Source organism: Sinohyriopsis cumingii, chromosome 12 (assembly GCF_028554795.1).
Source record: "Sinohyriopsis cumingii isolate HCF-2022 chromosome 12, ASM2855479v2, whole genome shotgun sequence".
NCBI classification, from domain to species: Eukaryota; Metazoa; Mollusca; class Bivalvia; order Unionida; family Unionidae; genus Sinohyriopsis; species Sinohyriopsis cumingii.
In genome coordinates this window covers 60,440,176-60,465,710 of record NC_142972.1, presented here as the reverse complement: position 1 = coordinate 60,465,710, position 25,535 = coordinate 60,440,176, and the positions used below count along the sequence as shown (strand labels likewise).

General features: G+C 34.6%; 1 protein-coding gene across 1 annotated transcript in view; it reads left to right on the top strand.

The window, feature by feature from the left end:
* Nucleotides 1-25,306, top strand: part of LOC149786564 (uncharacterized) — a 54,164-nt gene extending 28,858 nt beyond the window's left edge. The window contains exons 11-16 of the mRNA XM_089977071.1: nucleotides 157-318; nucleotides 2,080-2,291; nucleotides 5,402-5,522; nucleotides 8,455-8,640; nucleotides 19,614-19,796; nucleotides 23,849-25,306. Coding sequence (XP_089833197.1) covers nucleotides 157-318; nucleotides 2,080-2,291; nucleotides 5,402-5,522; nucleotides 8,455-8,640; nucleotides 19,614-19,796; nucleotides 23,849-24,165 — 1,181 coding nt within the window. The 3' untranslated portion in view covers nucleotides 24,166-25,306. The remainder of the gene's footprint in view (nucleotides 1-156; nucleotides 319-2,079; nucleotides 2,292-5,401; nucleotides 5,523-8,454; nucleotides 8,641-19,613; nucleotides 19,797-23,848) is intronic.
* Nucleotides 25,307-25,535: the final 229 nt, after the last annotated feature.

Sequence of the window (25,535 nt, the reverse complement as noted above, 5' to 3'; positions counted from 1 at the left end):
CCTTTGTCTTACACTTCATGTTGCAGAGAGGTATGTCCCTTTTTACAATTTGCTACATTGCACGATCTTTTCGAGTCTATTACTCTTAGATATTTTGATTTTTATACTGTTGTTGGACTGCTTCACTGTTGACATGATTTGATTATATTTTACTAGATGAGGAATCAGTGATATCCTTTGGTGTTGCTGACAGTAACTTCCCACTGGACAAGCATATTGGTAAAATCAAGCCCTCCACAGGCTGGTATTCCAAGGAAGGAAAATTTTACCAAAATCTGCTCCTCAGTGGTAACACACATGGGGAAAGATTTGGAGAAGGTATGTATAAAATGACTTAGTATTTAAGTGTAACTTATATAGTTTATCTATGTCAGCTACGCTTTCATAATTATCTTCCTTGAAATCTCTGCTTGCTACACTTTTAATTCGAGAATAAGAAGTGTGTTGCAAAATGTGTTCACTATGTTTCCAGTTGATATTGATGAACACTGCCACCATGTTGACCCCCAGCTTCATTTTGAGTTTTTGCCTTCAATATTGACTGGAAAATTCGTTTTCTTAATTTGCTAAAATAAAAAAGTCACTCTGAAATCTGGATACTAAACATACACACAAGAATACGTGTGTCAGGGAAGAAAGTGCAAATAGGATTTCCTGTATTTATGTTGCAAAAAAAGTATTTGCATTTGATGTTCATATAATTGTTCTATTCCTAATTAAAAGATTGGCACAATGTTTATTTCTTCATTTACTTACTCTGTTCTGATTCAGCTTGCCCATTTGTGAGGTCTCTCTTTTGTTTCAAAAGCCATTTTTTGTACCATCATGATTGTGTAAATTAAATGGCAAATATTAATGGTGTAAATTAAATCAAATAACACCAAAATTATAGAAATTACAAGAATCATCATTTTATTGGCTTGGAAGGTTTTCAGTCCCTTGATATTTCTGGAATAGTGTCTATTCTCTTTTATCAAATATAATGTCTATTACTAATAATAGTAAGAAACTTTCTGGTCTTGCTAAAATTTGTAACATAGCAACTATACAAACATCCCTTAGAATCACTTGTATCATATTTTCAAATCACAACTACAATTTTAATTAAGCTCACATATGTCCATATATGAAACATAGCATTGTGTGCAGTGATGTAGGTATGACCGCATTTATTTTGTTGGATATATAAGTAAAGAAATATTTTAGTAGTTAAATAATATACACATCTACAAAGCAGAGTAATTGCAAAGGTGTTAATGCTGTCAATTGTTAAAGTAATATTTTATCTACTAATTTATGTATGTTTTATTGGAAGATTGATAATAAGAGAAATATTCATTGAAAATTATAACAGACTGCAAATATTGTTGAATGAGGAAAGAAAATAGTTACTGTATAAAAGTTGTAATAAGTGATTGTTGAATCTAGTAGTGACATGCATATGTGCATGGGCATATATATATGTGTGTGTGTGTGTGGGTGTGTGTGGGTGTGTGTGTGTTTAGCTTTTCTTTAAGAGTTCTACATTTTGATTGACATATACTTGGTAGGCAGTTGTACACTACTTTACCCCAGCATTAATTAGCACAAGTCATGTTGAATTTTAGAGTCTTTAATGTATTGAAAAAAGCTGCCTACAAAAAGTGGAGGCATTCCCTTCCATTTACTGAAGTGGTCTAGTCACTCCCCTATCCCTAATTTTTTTTACTATCTTTGTACCTCATTAGGAGGAAAAAGTTACAGTTGATGTAATGATTCAGCAATTATCTGTGTCTTGTAGGTTTACAAACCACCAAGCACAGCTTCCTTGTTTTCAACTGATATCAGCATAGTTGCTTGGTAGTAGCCAATGACATTACAAACAATAAAATCTGTTACAGCAGGTTAAAACATGTTAATGTAGTTCAATGAATGATGATGCATAGCTTTGGTCAGTAAAGTCCATTTTCCTAAGAAGTCCTGAAAATGTGATTTTAAAAAAAATATTTATACAAAGGCAGTGAGAAGTCATCAATTTGCAGAAAACTCAGTTGGTGGGAGCAGACTAGAGTTACTTACAAATCGTTTTCTCTGATATAGGCGATAATGTTGGCCTGGAGATGAGGTCTTTTGACACAAAAGCAGCAGCTGTGGTCTTTGTTAAGAACAATACACCAGTTGGTACCCAGTATGTGACGCTGCCTCGAGCTGAGGAATTCTTTCCAACCATAGCGATATGTGGGAATGGTTATGATGTTGAGTTAAATGTAACATGGCAGACACATACAGGCAGTGGACCAAATTTCAGTGTTGTAAGTATATGTATGTATCGTATATACTCTCTTATAGGATGAGTCCAACTGCAATTTGTACAGATCTGACATCACATATTGCACGAGCAGATCTGGGTCTGTGCAGTTTGTTAAGAGTAATCAGTAGAACGAACAACTTAGATCCTGATCTGTAAGGGAATTACACTAAGGCAGATCAGGATCTATGTTTTTGTAGTTTGAGTCGACTTATATGCAAGTATATATGGTACACAATTATCCTTGTGTACTAATCCACATAGAATTAGCCAATTTATGACAAGAATTTCAAATCACTGCAGAAACAGGTCAGTAGCAGAAATAAATGTACGTTATTCATATGGTTTTTTTAAATTATGGTATGTATATATATATAGATCACTCTTTTTATGCTGTGCTTTTTTTCCACTTATATTAGTAATAATTATGCTTATACCTCTGGGGGGTGGGGTTTGGCATATATGAACTTAAATCAAAGCAGTTCAGGTTCACATTTAATATAATTTCCCTTTGATCGGGTACCCAGGTCACCGATCATTAGGATTGTCGGGTACCCAATTGACTTTCTCTAAAATGTTGACATCTCATAGATGAAAACTGCACAACTTTGAGTTATTGATATAAAGCTTGTCAAGGATGACATTGTGATTGTATCCCCAACTGTAGCTAACAAAGTTATTTCTGTTGGAACTATGCCAATTTTTTTACTTTTTGTCCACCTATGCACAGAAGCACAATGCTTTTGATGGATGATTGAAGAAGATGGGTACTTGGAAATGTAAAATCATGTCACTTCTACACAAGTATTTCAAGTTAGTGTCCTTGAAAAAATCTGACCATTGTCTGCATCAAAATTGCTGACATGATTTTTCATAAGCAATAGAGGGAAGGACATGGATAATGGAATAGTGCAGTCTAGTTCAGTTGAGTCTTAAAATCTTTGACTTCTTTTAATTAATTTATTTCAATATAAGCTTCATGGGGAGTTATATATATATATATATATATATATATATATATATATATATATATATATATATACATCTTAATAGCAAAATATTTAAAAATATAGTGTTTGCAATATTGATGTTGTTGTGGATGGTTGTTGTTCTTGTTGTTGTTCTAGGGTTTAACACCATTTTTCAGCACAAGATAGGCTATACATGGCGGCCAGTATAACTGGTGGCTGAAGATCCCTGGAAAACCCAAGGAAGAACCACTGACCCATGAGAAGCTACTGGCAGGCTTTCCCACATACCCACACTAGCCGAGCCTTGGACTCTAACCCACGCAGACAGAGGTGAGATGGCAGTGATCCGGAACAGTGAGCGCTTTAGACCACTCAGCCACTCAGCCCTGTTGTGGATGGTGGATGAAAAGCAAAACCATGTATCATTAGCATAATAAAATGATAAATGTATCATATTAACAGAGAAAACGGATTTTTGTTACATGATTTCATCATTTACTGGAGAATAATATGTGATATATTTCATTGTTACATGATTTCAGCATATAATAGTGCATAATGTGTCATATCTCACATTGTTACATGATTTCAGCATATAATTGTGCATAATGTGTCATATTTCATTGTTACATGATTTCAGCATATAATAGGCGTAATGTGTGATATATTTCATTGTTACATGATTTCAGCATATAATAGTGCATAATGTTTCATATTTCACACTGTTACATGCTTTCATCATATAATAGAATACAACGTGTCTTATTTCATATTCGTACATGCTTTCTTAATAAAACAATGTGTTGTATATTTCACATTGTTGCATGATTTCTTCATATAATAGAGCACAGTGTCATATTTCACACTATTACATGATTTCATCATATAATAGAATACAACGTGTCTTATTTCATATTGGTACATGCTTTCTTAATAAAACAATGTGTTGTATATTTCACATTGTTGCATGATTTCTTCATATAATAGAGCACAGAGTGTCATATTTCACACTATTACATGATTTCATCATAGAATACAATGTGTCTTATTTCACATTGCTAAATGACTTTATCATAATAGGGCAAAATGTGTTATATATTTCACATTGTTGCAAGCTTTCATTTAATAATAGAATATAATGTGTCATACATTTTAGTGTTATATAATTTCATCATATAATAGATCACAGTGTCATACATTTCACATTGTTGCATGCTTTCATCATAATAGAGCACAGTGTGTCATATATTTCATTGTTACATGATTTCATCATATAATAACATAGTATGTCATATATTTTATTGTTATACAGTTTCATCATATAATAGAGCACATTGTGTCATATATTTCATTGTTACATGATTTCATCATATAATAAAGCACATTGTGCCATATATTTCATTGTTACATGATTTCATCATATAATAGCATAATGTGTCATATAGTTCATTGTTACACAATTTAATCATATAATAGAGCACAGTACATCAGTATATTTAATTGTTAAATAATTTTGTCATATAATGGAGCACAGTGTTTTATATCTTTCATTTTTATACATTTGGATCATATAATAGAGCAGAGTGTGTCATTTATTTCATTGTTACATGATTTTGCTGGATAATAGATCACAAGGTGTCCCATATTTCACATTTATAGGCTAAATTTGGTTCTGCAGCATGTTCCTGATTTTGACACTGTTAATTAGTCCATTCAAGTCCTGGCTTCTTTATAGCCTCTAGGTTCAGTAGGTAATTTTAATTTATGAAATAGCACTGCGATATCTCTGAAAATTTGAAATTACTATTGACTTCAGATCAATAAATCATAAAGTGACCACACTGTTTATTTCACTGTTTGTATAGAAAAGACTGCACATCCTTTTCTAAATTACCACATGTCCAAAGGAGCAAATGAGTGAATTTTTATCCCTTTTTACCATGCATAAAACTTTCTGTATGATATGTAAATCCTATTGGAGTCTATTTTGGTGCAGTGTAGTTGCCTCCCTTTATTTGTGTGGCCTTCACCTGTATTGGTATACATTGGTTGCTTGTTTACCTGTGACAGTCCAAGGCTTTATCTTGCAGCTGTATTGAATATAAAACATTTCTGTATAATTCCTGATTGAATCCCATTTCAGTCTGACCTGGAATTTTGGTGCCGACCCTCACATTCCTGGATCGATGAGGACAACAACATCCTGATTTGTAAGGATCATTTGGATTTGTCAGTAATACAGTGTCCTTACAGCTTCTCATCAGGTGAGAATACTGTTTATTGGACATGGGAAAATTGTGTTGGAGACATCTGTCAAACCTTAAGTGTAATACATTCTTATAAATATAATTAATGTAAAATGTTATACATGTTTTCCACCTTGAATCTGATGATTTGTATTAATCTTAAATGTGATAAAGTAATGATATAGTCAGTAATCTTCCATTTTGTAACTTGCACGCAAGAACATAAAAGTAACAAGTGTGCATGGTATATGATTGGAAAGTTTCATATGATCATATGAATAACACTTTCTGACATGGAAAAATGTAATCTTTGCTAGACTGCATAGGAATGTATGAATGTTTCAGTATTTACTTTCCATTTGTTCCTATTTGTTTTACAATTTATTAAAAATGGTTTTGCAAAATGTACACTTAAGGCATGTACAATCTACACAAACTTTGACTTGATAGTATCTTAAAACTATGTAAATAGTACATATAAATTTCTTACAATAGTAAGATTGATCAGAATTTCTAATTTTTTAAACTCTGTGTGTAATTTTTAGGACTTTTAAGCTGTCTGGGTTTTTCCCCTCATATAATGACCTAAGCAATATTTTCATGCATTAGGAACAGATAATGGGAGATGTAAACAATGAGACGTCTGAAATTTGTCATACACTCTTTTGGTAATGTGCCATCAATCATAACAATTGTAATTGTCCTCTAATCTTTGCTAAAGAAAACCTTTTTCTTAATTATGCAAATTTTAGGCATCTATGAAAATGATATTTTTTTAAAATTACCTATATACAGGAAGTTACAGACAAGAATAATGATTGGCACTGCACCTCAGTTTTGAGTCATTAATTTATATAATACAGTTTTACATAGAACAATATGGTACCATCCCACCATGTGTACTATATATACTTGTTTATATAATGAGTCTAACTGCAAACTGCACAGACCCAGATCTGCCATTGCATAATGCACTGGCAGATCTGGGTCTCTGCAGTTTGTTATGGTCATCAACAGAACAAATAAAATGAGAAGTATAGTCTCCAGAGACATAACAAACTGAGTTGCATACTAGCTCACCTGAGATCTTATACCAACATGATTTGTTCATAAATTGTGGAAAAAGTATCAAATACTCTTGGCTGCATAGTTTTATTTACATTATGGGTAATAAAAGGACATGTAATGGTGTGAAACCTGCCCAGAAGATTCCATATTCTGACCTCAAAAATGTTATATTAAATCTTTATGTTCTTCATGGCTGGCAAAATATATGGAATGAAAACTCTACATCAAACCAGTCATTGAATAATGGCATCCTTCTTGTAAAACAAATCACAGAGATGAGGTGGTGTTGAGCCAACCTCATACCAGACACACATACCTTACCCATAGATCCTGAAGGGTGAATTTTGACCAGAGTGCATACCCTACCAGTGTCAACTGAAAGTGGAACAAACACTTGTCAAGTACGTTGACTTCCACCCTGGGAGACCTAAGTACTTTGATGTGAACTTGATGAAGGAACTGTATGATTATGTACTACTTGAAAAATTTTGAACATTTTGAGGGAATGTGCTTTACATAACAAATTTTGACCATACTGTTTTATTTTACTTTTGTTACTATTATCTTTTATTTTGTGTACTTTTTAAAGAATTTTAACATTTTTACTGTTTATATTTTATTTGTTTGTACTTCATGTCTGCATTTATTTGAAATGGTTCATCTCCATAAAGTTTTATGCCATTTTTTTATATTTAAACTTTTGAAATTTTACTTTTAATTGGCACTGGATAGCCATTTTTATGCTGAGGTGCCATTAAATGCTGATACATTTATGTTGACCATTTGTCTTATTATCCATCTATTGCCCACACTTTTATTTCCAGGACAAAACTCAGAAACTATTTAAGTTATTTCTATGAAATTTTAACACATGTATTAGATATCCCTTTTGATATTCAAAATTCTTTAGTTTATATATTTGTAGAATTTTTGTCCATTTTTCTGCTCATCCGTCATTCCCACTTTCATTTCCAGAGCAAAGACTCAAAAACTGTTCAAGATAGCTCTGTGAGTCTTGATACACATATTAGACTATTCTCCAGTGGTCCAGATGTACCATTTTTTGTGGATTTCATTTTTATTTGAAACCATGAATTTAAAAACCCAAACCAAAAATAATTTTTCTATGGAAACAATAGAAATTTGTTTCCAATTCCATAAAATTAAGTACTTTAAAAAAGCATGAATATAGATATCCACAAAAAAATATATTACCTTATATACTTCCTTCTAAGTCAAGACCAACAGTGCACAGACTCAGATCTGCTGTTGGATGCTGTAATCAGTAGAACAAACAATATAGACCCTGATCTGCAGGCACATTATGTGATGGCTGATCTGGGTTTATGTTGTTTGCAGTTGGTCTTAACTTATAAGTGAATATATATGGTAATTATAAATTAATAAAAATGATAATTCACAGTTGTTGTAATAAATATGTAATTTCAAGCGGCATGGGGCTGGTTCATTTATCTCTAATGAACATGATTAAAAAACTTAGACAAGTGCTGTCCAACCAGCAAACCACAGGCTGCATGCAGCCCGTGGGCTGATTTTAAATGGCCCGCCAGAGCTCAAGCAGCTATATAGTCGTTGCTTTTCAGTTTTCTGATGTGGCCCTCGGCTTCAAGAAAAACATTTTTCAATGGCCCATGGTGTCAGAAAGATTGGACAGCACTGACTTAGATAATCCCAACTCTCACATAAATGGATTTGGTTCAGATTAATATCTTTTATATCATTTTTCATCATGTTCTTGTATTATTTATTATAGGAGGTTATGGAAAATGGAAGTAAATTTTTTTAGACAAGAATGTAATTTTGTCTTTGAAAATGCAGTTCTGGAATGACACATACTGTATGACTTGTGCTGATTTCTCAGGCTTCAACCACTTTGAGATCAGACTGTTGGATAAAGTTGGAGAAGATAGCAAAGTCCTACCCCCTATAATAGGTCTTACAGGTCCGGGAATCCTAGAGAAGGAGAAGAATCAGACTTCACAGCTACGCTTGGATGTTCTTCGCATCTGGGCCCCATTTCAAAAAACAACATATGCCAATGATTTTCGTAAGTTTTATTTATGAGTGTTTCAGTAATGAGAATTATGAAGTTTAGTCATAAGTTTTCCCTTCATTTTATGTAACTTTGCGACAGGTTACAGACAAATGTCAGTGCAAAGTTTTCCCAAGTTTGATTGTTGATGAGAGAGAGAGAAATAGAGTGAGCAGGGTATTTTGTGATGTTCACTGACATTCCAATATATACCATATATGAGAATTTTTATCCCAACAATTCCATTTTTGTAAACCTATTTTATGCATCCTCAATAAAAATGAACAATAACATTTTTATGAATGATTATACAGTTTACTTAGTTCATTAACCCAAAAAATATACCATATATGCTCTATTATAAGTCAAGTCAAACTGCAGACAACAAAGACCCTGATCTGCCTTTGCATAATGTACCTGCAGACCTGGGTCTATGTTGTTTGTTATTCTGATCACTCCTAACAAACACCAGATAGCAGTTGGACTCGACGTGTAAACAAGCATAAACATTCAACAAGTTGAGACATTGAATCACCATTTTTACTGAAATTTTGACAACAAATCACAGCACTAAAAGGAGGCATTCCCATCAGAGTTGAATAGATATATTGATGTGAGCCAAAAGGCAAGTTAGGCTGAGTATAAATCAAGTTATGTTGAGTATAAGTTCGTTTCCATAGATACTATTCATGGCCTATGGCCCATTCTATCTGTTTACAGGTGATGCTGACAGCATTTACCTATTGTCTCTTTCTTTCCAGTCATTTAGATATCTTGAAATAGTAGTTCTCTTTTCTTTATCTTAAAAACCATACTGTAGCAGTTGATTTTAAAATGCATTTTCAGAAAGTATGCTGGTTTACAAATACAGTGTTACAAAGAAAAGGAATAGGAAGCTGTTTCTTGGATTATATCCATGCAGATAGACTAATATTTTATCAACAGAAAGAATTCATATTTTCACTATGTAAAACTATTATTGTCCCTTGATCATGTGTCTGTCCTGGTCCTTCTTGGGCACTGCCCATAGGTCATAACTTAGAAGCCATTGTGATCCCTACCATATAGACATATATACAGAGTACAGACTTTCTCAACACGAAAAGGCCTGCTTTGGCCCTTGGGTCTCTCCTAATTCCTGGGGACTTGACCCTGGGTCATAACTTAAAAATAGTTTTTTTTCTCCAATGTGATGTTCATTATTTATTACCACAAATTTACATATCTGAACTAAGTCATAAACATTTAAATTCTTCTTTTATAGTTTTGGTGGCTGAATTTAGTTGGTAAAAAACTAAATTCTGAGCTGGCAGGGTATGGTCAGTAAGAATTGTTTTTGATGGGGTAGGGTTCAGTGGATAGTGTACTTAGTTACAGTGTATTAGTATGTGATATGTAGCCAAAATCATCTTCACTCAAATATCAGCATGGATATTTGGGTGAGGGGGTAGTGAGTAGGATTACGGACTGAGTAAGGCATATAGATTTTGTCTGAGTTGATAGGGGTTAAGTGGCTAGAAATGGACTATCAAAAATGTTTTGTCTGGGTCTAGGGTTTAGTAGCTTTTAGTAGCTTGGCAACATGTATGTCTAGAGTACTTATAATCATATTTACTTTCCCTACCACCATACCCCCATGGTCATATTTTATAAATAGATTTATATATAAGATTAATGTCAGATTGTGAGACTAATATTGAGATGGGGCTGTCTTTAACATGTCAGCAGAGATGGATGTATATTTCAAATTTGTTTGAACCAATTAGAAGCTGCCAAATTTCAAATCACGTTTCTGTGTCTCTTTGATACATCATATTAATTTATTCACAAAAATTTACTCATTGTACAGTTTTGACATGCAAAGTTCTCCACTCAAGATATTAAGGGTATTCAGTTGTTAAAGAAAATATTTTTCAGACAGAAGCTGTGGGCTGATGTCTAGAAAATCACAAGCCCTGACTCCAATTCCACAAACCCTGACTCCAATTCGACAAGCCCTGACTCCAACTCCACCCTGACTCCAATTCCTCGCTGACTCCAATTTCATAAGCCCTTACTCCAATTCCACCTGGACTCCAATTCCACAAGGCCTGACTCCAATTTCACAAGCCCTGACTTCAATTACATGTGCTAAAAAGGACCTTAATTTTTCTATGATAAGAGGTAAACAAACTCACATTACATTGGCTTGTGTTTGTATTTAGATCTCAAAATATTTCACCTAATCCAATGTTTTCCTCCAGGTCCTAATGTCAGTTATTGTCTCTCTTGGTGTTTTCCTTACTCAGTGGATTAACAGTGCGATGTTCATCAGCATCTAAAGCATGTCTTGCATGTCTTACGGTTTCTCTTTACATTTTTGATGTTGTTCATAGGTGCAGCTTAATATATTTAACCAGTGTTGCATTACTTACTCAAGTGTTTCTGCTGAAATCATTGATTGGTCTTTCCTTTTATCTCACCTCTGCCAAAAGATGGCTGATTTTTTAATTCAAAGATTTGGAAGCCATCATGGACTACTTTTGATCCCTTTGTTACTTTTAACACCTCGGAAAACATTCTGCATTTGGCCTAAACTCTATTGATAACAATAGTAAGGCTATCATTTAACAGCTTGTTGATAACAATAGTAAGGCTATCATTTAACAGCTTGTTGATAACAATAGTAAGGCTGTCATTTAACAGCTTGTAGAGTAGACATGTACTGATTACTCGGCCATGCATCACTGCACTGTTCGCGATGACTGCTAGAACAGTTTCGGTCCCCAGTAGACTGGTTCTAGCTGGTTTTTTAGTTTTATTTTTTTCTTAATTTTTTTTATATAAAAAACTAAATTTGTAGTTAACTAACCCAGTCAATCTGTTCCCCATTAATAGGTCACATGCTTCATTTTGTACACAAAGTTTACATCCTTTTGTAGAAGCATGGCAAGTAAATGATATTCGTATGGGTAAGGGGGATATGTGGGGATAAGTTTTAATAATTTACTAGTTCTTCAACAACTTGATAATAAATTCCACATTTTGTAAGCACTATCAATGTTTTCTCAGGCAAATTATGCATATATGTTTTTACAAGCCTGATGAGCACTTCATTTAGAATACACGTGGGGCTTAATCTTCAATCTTAGTGTCAAGCTATGGGATATTTTTCAAACTAGGTATACTGGATAATACTTGTTGAGTTGTCTACTACAGGCAACATGTCATGTAAATTGGCCATGTTGCTGTCCTCTTACATCATTGTGACTTGTTATACTTCTGTTATTTTGTTTCTCCGTTTGGCCAAAACAGCCTGCCATGATAATTTATATGATGACTTGAATTTCTTTATGAAATTAATTGAAGGTCTTAAGTTCTTTAGTCTGCCTGGTTCAACATCTGTTAGTGGGTTTAAAGGAAAGTCCAAACCAAAAACAGTAACGCCAAGAAAATGCGTCCATGTTGGCATGTAAGCTAGGAATATCTGTGAAATTGGTGATTCATGGTGTTTAAAATGCCAGACATTTATGTGCTTATGCTCTTCCTTCATGGTTCTGTTAATAGTCATTATTATTCTCTAGTTCCAGCAGATACTGTTCTTGAGTATGGTGGGGTGGGATAGCATGGTGTGGTGTAATCAGAACACCATCTGCCATCTACACTAATTAACAAACATCATCATAATTTTGTATAATGTATTATTAGGATGAGTAGATGACAACAAGTTTCTAATGCTGAATGCATCTTTGGGGTGGTGTAAAATATGCTGATAACACTGGTCAACAGTGAAATCATTACGGACTTGAAAAGGCCCTAATCTGTAGTATTTTGGTGTGCCGAACACGAATATAACCGTGAAAAATTTGTATTGGCTCTCGTTTTGAAGATATTCATATACCTCATTTTCTATGTTTCACTGTGTAAATTTCTCCAGTAGGACTGCAGCAACATCCGGAATAATGATGTAACATTGCATAATACCATCATGCTCACATCATCCACAGTTGATTGCATCATTTTCTGATGCAATGCAATACTAATGCCATGCGGCTGCTGAAGTAAGTTGACGTCAGCAGTGTACTATACATGTGTAGGCCTATTATACTAATGCCAGGCGGCTGCTGAAGCTGACGTAAGCAGTGTACTATATAAAGCCCAATCAGACAGGTTCAGCATTTAAAATATTTTAGACGTTGTGCGAGACAGTTCAAGCTACTGTTACATAAAACTTATTATTTTATCCATTTACATACAATAAAGAACAGTAATGCCTCGAAAGTGTGTTAATACCGCGGACAATTTTTGCTATATTTGTGGGGAAGTGACATTTGCCAACCAGAAGAAAAGTATCAATTCTCAAGTGAAGAAGGCATATCATCTTTACTTCGGATGCAAGGTTGGTGACCAAGACAAGCCTTGGGCTCCGCATATATGCTGTGCTACATGTACAACACAGCTTTCACAGTGGTTGAATTGCAAAAGGTCATCAATGCCGTTTGCAGTCCCAATGGTGTGGAGAGAGCCAAGCAACCACCTAAATGACTGTTACTTCTGCTTGGTTCCTCCTCTTTCCGGCGGAATAACGAAGCAAAAGAAGTCGAGAATAGTCTACCCAAACATTCCGTCTGCATTGAGACCAGTTCCACATGGTGAGGGACTTCCTATTCCAGAACCTCCAGCAGAATATTCTCTTGATTCATCTGACGAAGACAAAGGTGAGTCGACCTGTTCTTCTCCTGGTCCATCAGCATGCAGTGATCCAGATTTTCACTGTGGTGCATCATCAACCCCACACAGAATAACACAGGAAGAACTAAATGACCTGATTCATGATTTGGACTTATCAAAGAACAAGGCAGAATTGCTAGGATCAAGACTCCAACAATGGAATCTTCTAGAAGAAGATGTCACAATTACTGCATATCGAAAGCGCCACCAGCAATTGGAGCCTTTCTTCAGAAAGGAAAGTAATCTGATATTCTGTTCCGATATTGAGGGCCTCATGAATGCTTTAAAAATCACTCATGACCCACAAGAATGGAGACTATTTGTGGACTCTTCGAAACTGAGTCTCAAGGCTGTGCTTTTGCACAATGGAAACATTCTTCCATCTATTCCAGTAGCGTATGCTGTCCACATGAAAGAGACATACGATAACTTAAGGCAGCTACTGAATTCCATTGAGTATAACAAGTACAGCTGGCACTTCTGTGGTGATTTGAAGGTAGTTGCCCTTTTAATGGGACTGCAGCAAGGATATACAAAATACATGTGTTTCTTATGCGAGTGGGATAGCCGAGCAAGGGAAATGCACTACATGAGGAAGGAATGGACTCACAGGCAGAATGTAGCCATTGGAGAGAAGAATATCCAACACCCAGCTCTGGTTGAGGCTCAGAAAATCTTGCTACCACCCCTTCACATCAAACTAGGCTTGATGAAGAACTTCGTGAAAACCATTGACCGGACTTTGCCAGCATTCCGATACCTGCATGAAAAATTCCCTCGATTCAGCGAAGCAAAGATTAAAGAGGGAGTTTTTGTGGGTCCTCAGATTCGAGAGCTTTTCAAAGATGACCGGTTCAACAACTTGCTGGAAGGTGACGCGAAACAAGCATGGAATGCTTTTCGCCTAGTTTCTACAAACTTCCTCGGAAATGTTAGGGCAGAAAACTATAAGGAACTAGTAGAAGACATGTTGATGAAGTATAAGAAACTTGGCTGCAATATGTCTCTAAAGATTCACTTCCTTCATTCCCATTTGGATTTCTTTCCTAGCAACTGTGGTATTGTTAGTGATGAACACGGCGAACGTTTTCATCAAGATATCGCAACAATGGAACAAAGATACCAGGGAAAATGGTCCACTACAATGCTGGCTGACTACTGCTGGACACTCCTCAGAGATGCTCCCGAACAGCTGTACAAGAGACAGGCGAAGAAATCTAAGATGTAGTCAATGACTTGATTTTTTATAGGTAGGCTATTACAGTTGACCTTTTACTATTGGAATGCATTTCGTTATGTAAACATTAATTTCTTGCAGATTACAAAAAAACTAGAGCCAATTTTGCAATTTGACTGTCATATTCGTGTTCAGCACATAAAAATTGATAAGAATTGACTAATTTTATTTCAGTAACATGACTTTTGTAAAAATTTGTTGTCCAGTGTAATTGAAATGGCTTCCATCTCTAGTATGAGTTATCATATCAAACATTCGTGCACCAACCAGTCTATCTTCCTCATTCCATCTCGAGATTAGCAGATACTCATTGTATTTCTTTAAAGTGCAGTTTTTGGGTATGAAAACTGTTTATGGAATTATAATAGAATCAATGACTACACCCCCCCCACCCCCCACCCCCCCGTAGTGCAGAATATGGATAAAAATAAATTGGTAGGTTCATACATAAATTGGTAGGTTCACACATAAATAGATGTGATTAGGAAATTGTTCATGCTATTCAAACAATTTTGCTTTGTTTAAATATTATATATATTTTTTTAATTGTTATTTTAGACTTTTTTCAAAACACATTGTTAAGACGATTACAAACAAATCCTAGATTCATAAAATACATATGCCAATGTTACATACTCAGAGGTTTAGTCCAAAAGTTCCAGAATTTAGAAACAAGTTGAAAACTTGCTATAATGACGTTTTCTGATGCAAGTCTTGTGCGTCAGACTTACTCAAATTGTGAATTGTGTGTGTAAACTTACATTGTTTTGTCAAACAGACCCAGTGCCACAGGCAACAATGTCTGTACTGTAAAGTCAGCAATATTCTTGGAGGATTTAATTTCTTTTGGTAGGTACAAAATGTCCACAAAGTTAAATCTACTACAAAAAAGACTTTTGTCGAGATTGTGGGTTATGTTCAACAAGTGAGACCACACAAAATTGTATACCCCCAAAATCATACATTTACTTCAAAACCATTAAAAAAAAACTGTATCCCAGTTAATGATCCAAATTTTACAGTAATTCTTTGACAGTCATTTTTTTTTTAAATCCAGCATATGGGAAGCCAGTGTAAGATGTAACACAGACATCATTTTTCTGGCAGCAATTATGGTGACTGTGTTTTGATTTTGCATTCAAGTTTTCATGTTAAGGCTTTCACAAGTCAGAGTCTGATGTAGTGATAGTATTGAAGCACACATAGCCATTTAAATGCTATATTTCAACTGTGAGACTGGACTAAAGTCCTCTATAGTGAGCCACTTGTTATACTTCAAAATTGTCTGCTCTATTTAACCCACACTTATGGAACACTCAGCCATACCAAAACTAGGTTATTGTGACCATATTTCATGCATTTGTAACTTTATTTTATTTTCAGCTATCAGGTCATTAAGCCCTAAATAATCTTGGACCCTATTTCACCTAACTAATTAAAGATGGTATGTGGATGCAACTCACTGAGGGTAACTCAGCCAAACTAAAACATAGTTGGTGTGTCCTTATTTTCATGTTGAAGTGAATTTTTATTTGCAGTTATTTCTTCATCATGCCCTAAGTATTTTAGACCATATTTCACCTCCATTTGTGCCGAGTGCAAGGTTGATGCAGCTCAAGATGAGTAATCCAGCCATATTAAAACTATGTCATTGTAACCTTGATTTTCATGCTCGAGTGACTTTTGTATTTTCAAGTATTTGTTCATTACACCCTCAATATTTTGAACCCTATTTCATCAACACTCATGAAATTTGGTATATGGATGCATTTTAAGGAGAGTAACTGAACCATTAAAAGAGTGTGGCCTAATTGTTTCATGTGAGTGAATTTTGTATTTTCAGCTGTTTACGTGTTGTGCCTCAATATATTGGACCCTATTTCTCTTACATTGATAAAACATATATATGTGGATGCATTTCATGATAGTAACACAACAAGTAGGTCACAGTGACCTAATTTCCTTGATCAATAAAGCTGCCATATTTAATGCAGAAATTACAGCCATACTCAAATCTTTGAACTACATTGAAACCAGATTTCCTTTTCCTTGCTGCAAGCCTTACAAAACATGATTTGTTTTTGCAATCTGGAAAAAGTACACTGCACCCCAGGCTGCTATGATATATTGGTACATGTATTAAGGATAATGGCAGTTAAGATCAAGCAGCCAAAGCTGTCCTGCAGTCAGAGCGAACCGATCGTTGATTTCTCGTGTATAGAACAAATGGCAGAGATGAAATGGTAGTATGCAAATCACATATCAGATACACCTTTCTCATGCATACCTTGAGAGGGTGAACCTTGACCAGAGTGCATACCTTGCCAATGACCACTGCTACCGGAACACATTGTGTCAAGTGTATAGACATCCCCCCCAGTGAGACAGATGTTGTTTGGTATGAACTTGGTTACATGATGATGTACCACCAGAGAAAAGTCTTTGACTTTTGGAGAAAATGCAGATATGTCATCTCTCCCAATTTAATCTGGAGTCTCTTGATTGTGTGTAGAAAACCAAGCAGGAGCGAAAATTCTCCTAATTAAAACAACATATCAAAGATAATTTTTTATTCATTCCAAGTCGACAAGAAGTAACAGGGTAATTGTTGCACAGGCAAATCAGAATATCTCAGGTTTTTTTCATATCTTTGAGTAAATAGGAAGTAACAGGAAAACTTTGTATAAACAAATTGAAATATCTTGGTTTATTCATATTAACCAAGTTGACAGGAAGTAACAGGACATCTGTTGTATAGGCAAATCAAAATGTCTCACCTTTTCTCATAGTTTCAGAGAAGTACTTTTAAAGATGCTGGGAAAAAAATGCTTAAGAGACAAAATCTGATAATAATTATCTTCAACAAGTGGAACTTTGAAAATTTAGTAAAGATCTAAAGGGTACCCATCAGTCTTAATGATCAGTTACCCAGGTACCTGTTAAAAGGGAAGTTGCATTAAATGTTTACAAACTGTTTTGTTGTAGGCTGACACTGGCATGAACAGTATGCAGAAGTGTATTTTTTTCGGTTCTCATAGTGTACAAGTCAGAGTGTATTTTGCAGCTCTGATCCATATGAATGGCTGATTGTTGTCAGTAAGTTAGAGTTGCATTTTGGAAAAATAAATAAGCCTAACTGGATTGATAAATAGATAGATAAGAAAATTAACAGCAAAACTGTGTAAAATATACTTGTATTATTGAGTGGAATATGTCACAAATAAATTAACAACTTACGATTTGTTCTAATTAAATCCGCTAATATCCACAATGCTTGACATTTTAGCTCCATTTATATGATAAATCCATAAATTCAGTTATAGGTCATAGAACTGTATCAACCAGTTGGAAAGAAAGATTACATGTTTTAATTTTAATTCTGTATTGGATATTGCAATGAAGGTGACCAATATGCATTTTGTGCAGTTTGAAAGTCCAACCGGAATATTTCATGGAGGTAAGAAACGATGTTGAAATGCATTGGAAGAAATCCACTCATATAACTAATGATAAAATGACCAGGTTAATGCCAACACTAACCACATTATTTTCAGTGTGAGATGATAGTTTAAACTTTATATATATATATATATATATATATATATATATATATATATATATATATATATATATATATATACGCACACACACACATACACACACACACACAAACACATATAAATATGGCTTAGGTAACAAAGCTGTTGCTACATTTTAATGATTTTATATTGTTTTCCTTTTATCTTTTATCTTGAAAGACTGGAGATTTTACATTAATTTGTGATAAGTTATTTCCCTATAGCAATTTGCAATTTTTTTTTCTTGCATTATTTTAACTTAACTTTTAATTGACACTATATAGCCATTATTGTGCTGATGTGCCATTAAGCCCAATACATTCATACATATCCAACTTAGAGTACATTTTGCATTTTCTCCAATAACAGTCTATATGTTGTTGGCTACTCCAAATCGTTTGGCAATGGGATTCATGCATATGAGTCAAATTTCTCTTCCAAGTTCTTTGTTCTTGTTGTTTATTCAGCGAGGTGAACAATCCACTTGGACTATTATGCATAGGAGGCTATCACTTTTTTATAACTAAATGAGTGGAGAAGAGAGGGTTCCATTTCCTTTGAAGTTTAAAAAAAGCAACTTTGTTAAGATCGTTAAGTATCCCGCTTCCCTCTACCAGAAGACGTTTAAGGACATTTTGTTTATTGTGCAAAGCTATTAAGTGAACTTGCTTTCAGTATTCTCTCTCTCTCTTTCTTTCTCTCTCTCTCTCTCTCTCTCTTGTAATTTTGTTCTATTGCAGAATCAGTTGACATGAAAAACATGGTATTTGGCATCAAAGAGAATTGGGCTGATCTCCACAGTCTAGTGTGGCAGCTGATACCAAAATAGAAGGACCTTTAAATGACTTCTCCAAAACAGAATTTGAACAAATTTTACAAAGATAATCAGTTTGAAGGCTTTTAAATTTTGTATAAAAAAAGCCAATCTGCCATCAAATATGACTGATGATGTTAAAAATAGAGCAATTTTAAGAACATTTTTCTTTTCATAACTGACAGATTTTGCAGAAATTTCAAACTGTACAATGGTTCTACTAAGTTTGGTATCATCAATACTTTGATCAGATTATGCCATGGCAGGCAGGAGAGGTATGGCATTCTGTAAAAGTCTTGTACATACAAATGTGAGACTTTATTTTTGTTGGAGAAAGTGAATATCTTGTTCTCATTGGGCATCTTTAAGATTGATGAATAAATAGGGAGTTACTTCCCTTTTATTCCCAGAACATAATACTGGATTCTGATCAGGCTCCTAGGAAGACTTTATTTTTGTTGGAGAAAGTGAATATCTTGTTCTCATTGGGCATCTTTAAGATTGATGAATAAATAGGGAGTTACTTCCCTTTTATTCCCAGAACATAATACTGGATTCTGATCAGGCTCCTAGGAAGTCTTTACTCTGAGCATTTGATGTGTAAAACTTGTATTCAATCTTGATCATTTTTATTTGTCTATATCTTCAGCTGCAAAAGCAGTTAAAATTGGAGACCAGATAGGATGGGGGATGCATGTACCACAGTCCGAAATGAACAAAATGGAACGATTGGTCATATGCTACTTGACAATCAATCAGGACATTGTTATTACGAGGGTCATGTATGAACCTCTTGGAGGTTTCCACCCCATTGTTTTTCTACCTCCTGAAGGTAAGCCTGGATTATGTAAGGGTTGCATGCTTGTTTTGTTTGCACCTCTGAGTTTCAGGTTAAATCCATGTTTCCAGCATGTGCATCGATCATGTCTGCTTATCCAAGGATGGTGTTTTCCACAAGGTTGACTACTCATTCTCATCATCAAGCCGATGTCAGTATCCAACTTGTCAGGAATACAATATATATATACATACAGTATACTGTTAGAAAATAAATTGCTTAACAAGTTTCTGGAATCGATAAATGAATTGCATTGCGTGGGTCTGTTATTTTGTGTATAACTTAGCCTGAAATTTTTTGAGTATTGTTTCATCTTGATACATTCTCCATTAATCACCTGGTGATTATGTGTTTCTTTAGCAGTCATACCCTTTCAGGATGAGCTTTGTGCAGTAAACAATCACCCGATGTTATTAGGTAATACTCACTGTCCTGCCAATGTTTTGACAAAACCGTTTTCCATTACTTCGGCCTGAGATAAAGCATGTGCTGCAACCTCTTTTTTGATGGTGAGTATAAAAGCCATATGCATTAGTCCCAGGCATGGCTGATTCAATTGGATTTCATAGCGCTGAAAAATAAATTTCATTCCCATTTATAACAACTGATGACCAGCCTTGGCACAGATGATGCAGAATCCATGGTGATGCGGAAATGATATTATAAACATACAATTATGATGATCTCCAGAAAATGTTGTAGTTGATACACTGAACAGTAAATACGTTGTTTGCACGCTTTCAAAGCTTACTCTTCTGATATAATAAGCAAGAATTTACTTTAGAGTTTGTGCACCTTCAAGAATATATACAAAGGAACCTTGTTAATTCAGACTCTGTTTATCTAGAAACCTCACTATCTGGACATAGTTCAACAGGAACGGAATTCCTTAAAGTTAATATGCTCTGTTAATCCAGAAATCTGTGTTCTAGATCCGGAAATCAAAATCTGGGACCAGAGTGTAAAATTACTATGAAACTGACCTTGATAATCTTGGAAAAATCTGTCCCAAAATAAGAAAATTTAAAGAATCATATATAAAAACACAGTCTGTCAGATAGCACACACTGATTCACCTATCATTAAGTCTCTTTGTTGTTTACCAATTGTATTTAACTGTTGGAGTTTGCTGATGTCTGTACAAATAAAGTTGATTGATTTAGGCTTTGGAAAGTATAGGGCTTCATTTCAGAATAAAAAACATCAGTTATCTTGTAAAATTTCAGTTGTAAAATATAACTTATTAAAATGATTGCATCTTATTAGCTTACCATAATGCATTTAACTGCGAGATATCAGTTTGTATTTGTTGTACTTTTTACATTATTGTGGCAACACCATCAGGCAAGTGTAGACAAGTAGAGATACCAGCCAACATAAAAAGAAGATTTTCCAGTACAAAGAAGCTACAATGCAAGATATCTGCAAGCATATTACAGCTGACTCATTTTTAGACACTGGCAACTTGACAATTGTGGACATCACAAAAACAGGACAAATGGTTGTCCATACCTGCCGACTAAGCAGACCTAACCCATGCTCACCAAGCCAGATATCAACAAGCTAATGATGCTGTATTCAAACCCAAAACAAGTGCATGTTATCATAAAGTGAAATTTGTATAAGCTAGTAGATGAATTCATTAATTTATTTCCACCATTATTGAATACACTTCATGTAGGGCTTGCAAATACATGTACATGTACAGTGGATGCATGTATGATGACATAATAAAATAAAAATGGCATGATTCAATTATCTAGAAAACGCATTATTCCAGACATATTCAGTGATAATGAAGCTATCCAGATTAACAAGGTTCCACTGTATTTATCTCACAAGGTTGGGGCCAATACACATTTCTGTGTAATATGTACTGAGTGTCTTTACCTTATGTCAAGGTTGTACACCTTTTGAGTAGCACCTCCCCCCATTGACTATAATAATAATATAATAATGATGAGGACTTTGTATAGTGCCTAATCTTTAGAAGCTCTAAGCGTTTTACAACATTAGACAACACTTATAACATAAAAAACATATATAATGATATGATTACAAAAACACGAACACAATGAAATTAGAAAACATAAAAAACATACTGAAAATATTTAAGGTAGGACACATTATTAGGTCTTTAAGTTTGTTCTTGCAGTCAGAATAAGTGAGTTTTAAGAGCACTCTTGAATGGGATCACTGTGTCTTTGTGTCTAAGTTCAGTGGGCAATTCATTCCACGTTGCTGGGCCCTGGTATGCAAAAGAACATTGTCCATATGACTTTGTTTTCATAGTGGGAATAATGAGTATACGATTGTCAGAAGAGGAGCATAAGTATTATGGTACTTGCATCTTTGTTGATTTGTAATGAGTGCTCCTTTAGAGCTGTAAGAGCAGTGGTATAGTTATCTGAATTGACTGCACCTTTTTTTGTGTTGTATCATATATCTTTAGTATTTTGTACCTTCAGTCACAATAAGTGGTGTACCTTCACATGGGAAACATTCATTGTGTTTTCACTTGTGTATATCATCTTTGCACCTTCTGGCATGATCATGTCCAGTGCCTTGGCAGTGCATCTTTTATAATATTGGCAATGCAGATCGTAAGTGCATAGCCCATTCTCTGGAGACAACACCTTAGCTTTAAAATCTATCTACTTAAATATTTATCGAATTAATACTTGTAAATTGTTTTACACCAACATTATATTATTTTGAATTGTGTTTAAATATATAAAGTTTAAGTAGTTCCTTTTACATCAAATTAATAATTTATTTTGTATAACATCTTATTCATCTAAGCTAGTTGATGATATCAGATTTAAATTGTGTACTCTACAACTTGTGAGGAGGTATTGGTGGAATGGATTTATGTCACTCAATTAACAAAGATGTAGTTATTACAGGATGTCTGGAATAGATCTATGTCACTCAGTTATCAAAAATGTAGTTATTACAGTATGTCTGGAAAAGCTCTCTGTCAATAAGTTATCAAAGATGTAGTTATTACATGATGTTTGGAATAGATCTCTGTCACTCAGTTATCAAAGATGTAATTATTACAGGATGTCACTGTCATTTAGGTTAATAAGGCAGTGCAATATTTTCCCATACTACATCATATGATAGCACACTATGACATTAGATTACATCATAATGTAATACAAGGATAAGGCATAAATGTCCAGGTGCCTAAATGAACTGAAGTTGTATGGTTTTTTAAAATATCAGTGGTTTGGGCTTGTGACAAATTAAATATTACATTTGTGCTCTTTTCTGGCTGAGTTTTTGAAACTTGTTGAAATTTTAACATATTGCTTGCAAAGTTTCCATTTATCGTAACTTTTAAGTCAAGTCCAACTGCAAACTGCACAGACCCAGATCTACCACTGCATATTATACAAACATATCTAGGTCTGTTCAGTTTGTTATGAGTAATCAGTAGAACCAAGAAAATAAACTCTTATCTGCCAGTGCATTATGGGATCAGGGTATATATTGTTGCAGTTGGGCTTGACTCAGAAGCAAGTATAATACAGTGTATGCAGAAGATAGAAATTATTTAACACTGGCTCAGTAGTTAAATTGCAAGTCTCACAGTGAACTGGGCCTGTGTTCAAATCCTGCCATCAGCCTCGGTCAGGTGCTGTGGTGCATGGCCCTTTAATCCAACTCTCTTGGCATGTCACAACATCCATATGTTGATGTGTCGTTACACACCTAATAAACAAACCAAATCAACTTGTTCATTAAATTGTTTTGTTTTGTTGGAAATGAGCACTCATGCAAAAACCTATTTAGATAGTGTATTGTCTTATCTAAAATTGCAAGTTAGTTGGTCCCATTTATCTAAATTGGTTATCCATGGCATAGGATAAAAAAAAAACTAAAGAACAAGATTCCCTCCAACAACTTTTTATATCAACTGTTAACTCTGTGATCATAATAATCAGAATGGAAATGACAGGAACAAAAGCGTCTGAATCAACAAAAATTTTCAATTTGTGAAGAACATTTCAGTAAGAGTTGTTCCCTTGTTGTTTCAGTGAACAGAGTTCAGTTTGTGTTGAGCAATCTGTACAGGATAGAGACAGCTTTCACAGTTCCCATTGAGGATAAACTTCTAGAAGAGGCTCGGCAGATTGAGAGAATGGAACAAGACTGGGTGCAAAAGGGCAATGAACTGGATAATCTAAACCTTGATCCTCAAGAACTTATGAAACCTTTTATTTATAATAAAAATAAGAATGAAGCTGCAGAGAATCTGAGATTTGGTAACATTGCAGTTAACGCAAGAGTTTTGGAGAATGTTAAGACAAAGTATAGAGATGCCAAGGAGTCAGCAGCATGTACAATTCTTTGATATGTAGACAGACAAATAATACATTAAGTGGAATTCTGTCATACTACAAAAACATCCGGTGTAATCAGTCTGTGATATAATCGAGGCAGCTCGTTTTCTTTTGCTCAAGTTTTTATCTCATTTTTGTTTTGTAAATGTGTTGTGGTTAGGGTTAATATCACTAGGCAAGATAGAGAATCATCATTTTGGTGATGGCAGATGTACCAGCCATTCCAGTATTGCTAGAATCAATCCTAATTTTTAACATCATATTCTGCCATTATGATCGCTTCCATCTGATTCTAATTTTCCAGCCCAATCAACCTTGATATAGGTGAATGGCAACTTGAACACCAGTATAGATAACTGAAATGCTCATAATGTTTGACAATAATTCTTTAGTGAAAATTTACCAAAGTTCAGGTGTTGCAAAAGCTGCTGCAGTTGAACATCGATCAGTCTGGAATTGTGTCAGATTGATCAGTCTGGAATCATGTCAGATCGATCAGTCCGGAATCATGTCAGATCGATCAGTCCGGAATCATGTCAGATTGATTAGTCTGGAATCCTGTCAGATCGATCAGTCCGGAATCGTGTCAGATTAGCACCTCAAGGATCAAGGAAGATTTTGAAATGAACAGCTGATGTCAATTATATTCTTCAACATAAAAATCAATATATGCTAATGAAATTCTGAACAGGATGTACAAGACATCAACATTTGATGCGTACCATTCCTCTGCAGTCTTTTCCTGAGGGACTTCAGCATGTCACATGGCAGGAAAGATAATCACAGGATGCATGTTTAAAACCTAAACCAAGAAAGCAAATTTAATTAATGAGATTCGGTGCCTATAATGAACTATTGGATGCATGTTTTATGTATTTTTTATTATGTTCAGATTCTGATTTCTTAAAGTTGAGGTTCCGATATCACATAGATATTGGTTACCATTGCTGCTGAGGTAGTGACAGAGGCATTGTGATCATCTATATCAAGATTGCATTTTAAGAGGACAAGGTTCAACAGTGGTTAGTTTTGGTCCTCCCGATTACCGATAAATTAATATGTTTGTACGAGTGTTTATTATTGTTATGCCATGCCCACTATGTATCAACTGCAACATATGTAAACATGTGTTCAATCAAAACCTCAAATTTTCACGGATTTCTGCCTCTTTCAAGTCCGTAGGAATTAGCAGTGCATTCAAGAATATGTTTGATGTTTTTGACATAAGACACTTTTTGTAACCATCTAACACATATGCAAATTTTATATACATTGTCATTTGTTCTCATCACTAGTGAGCTGAAAAATGAAGACAAAATGCATTTCGTAGATCACATGTCATGTCTGTCACAATATAGGGCTACAGATATTTCACACTAAC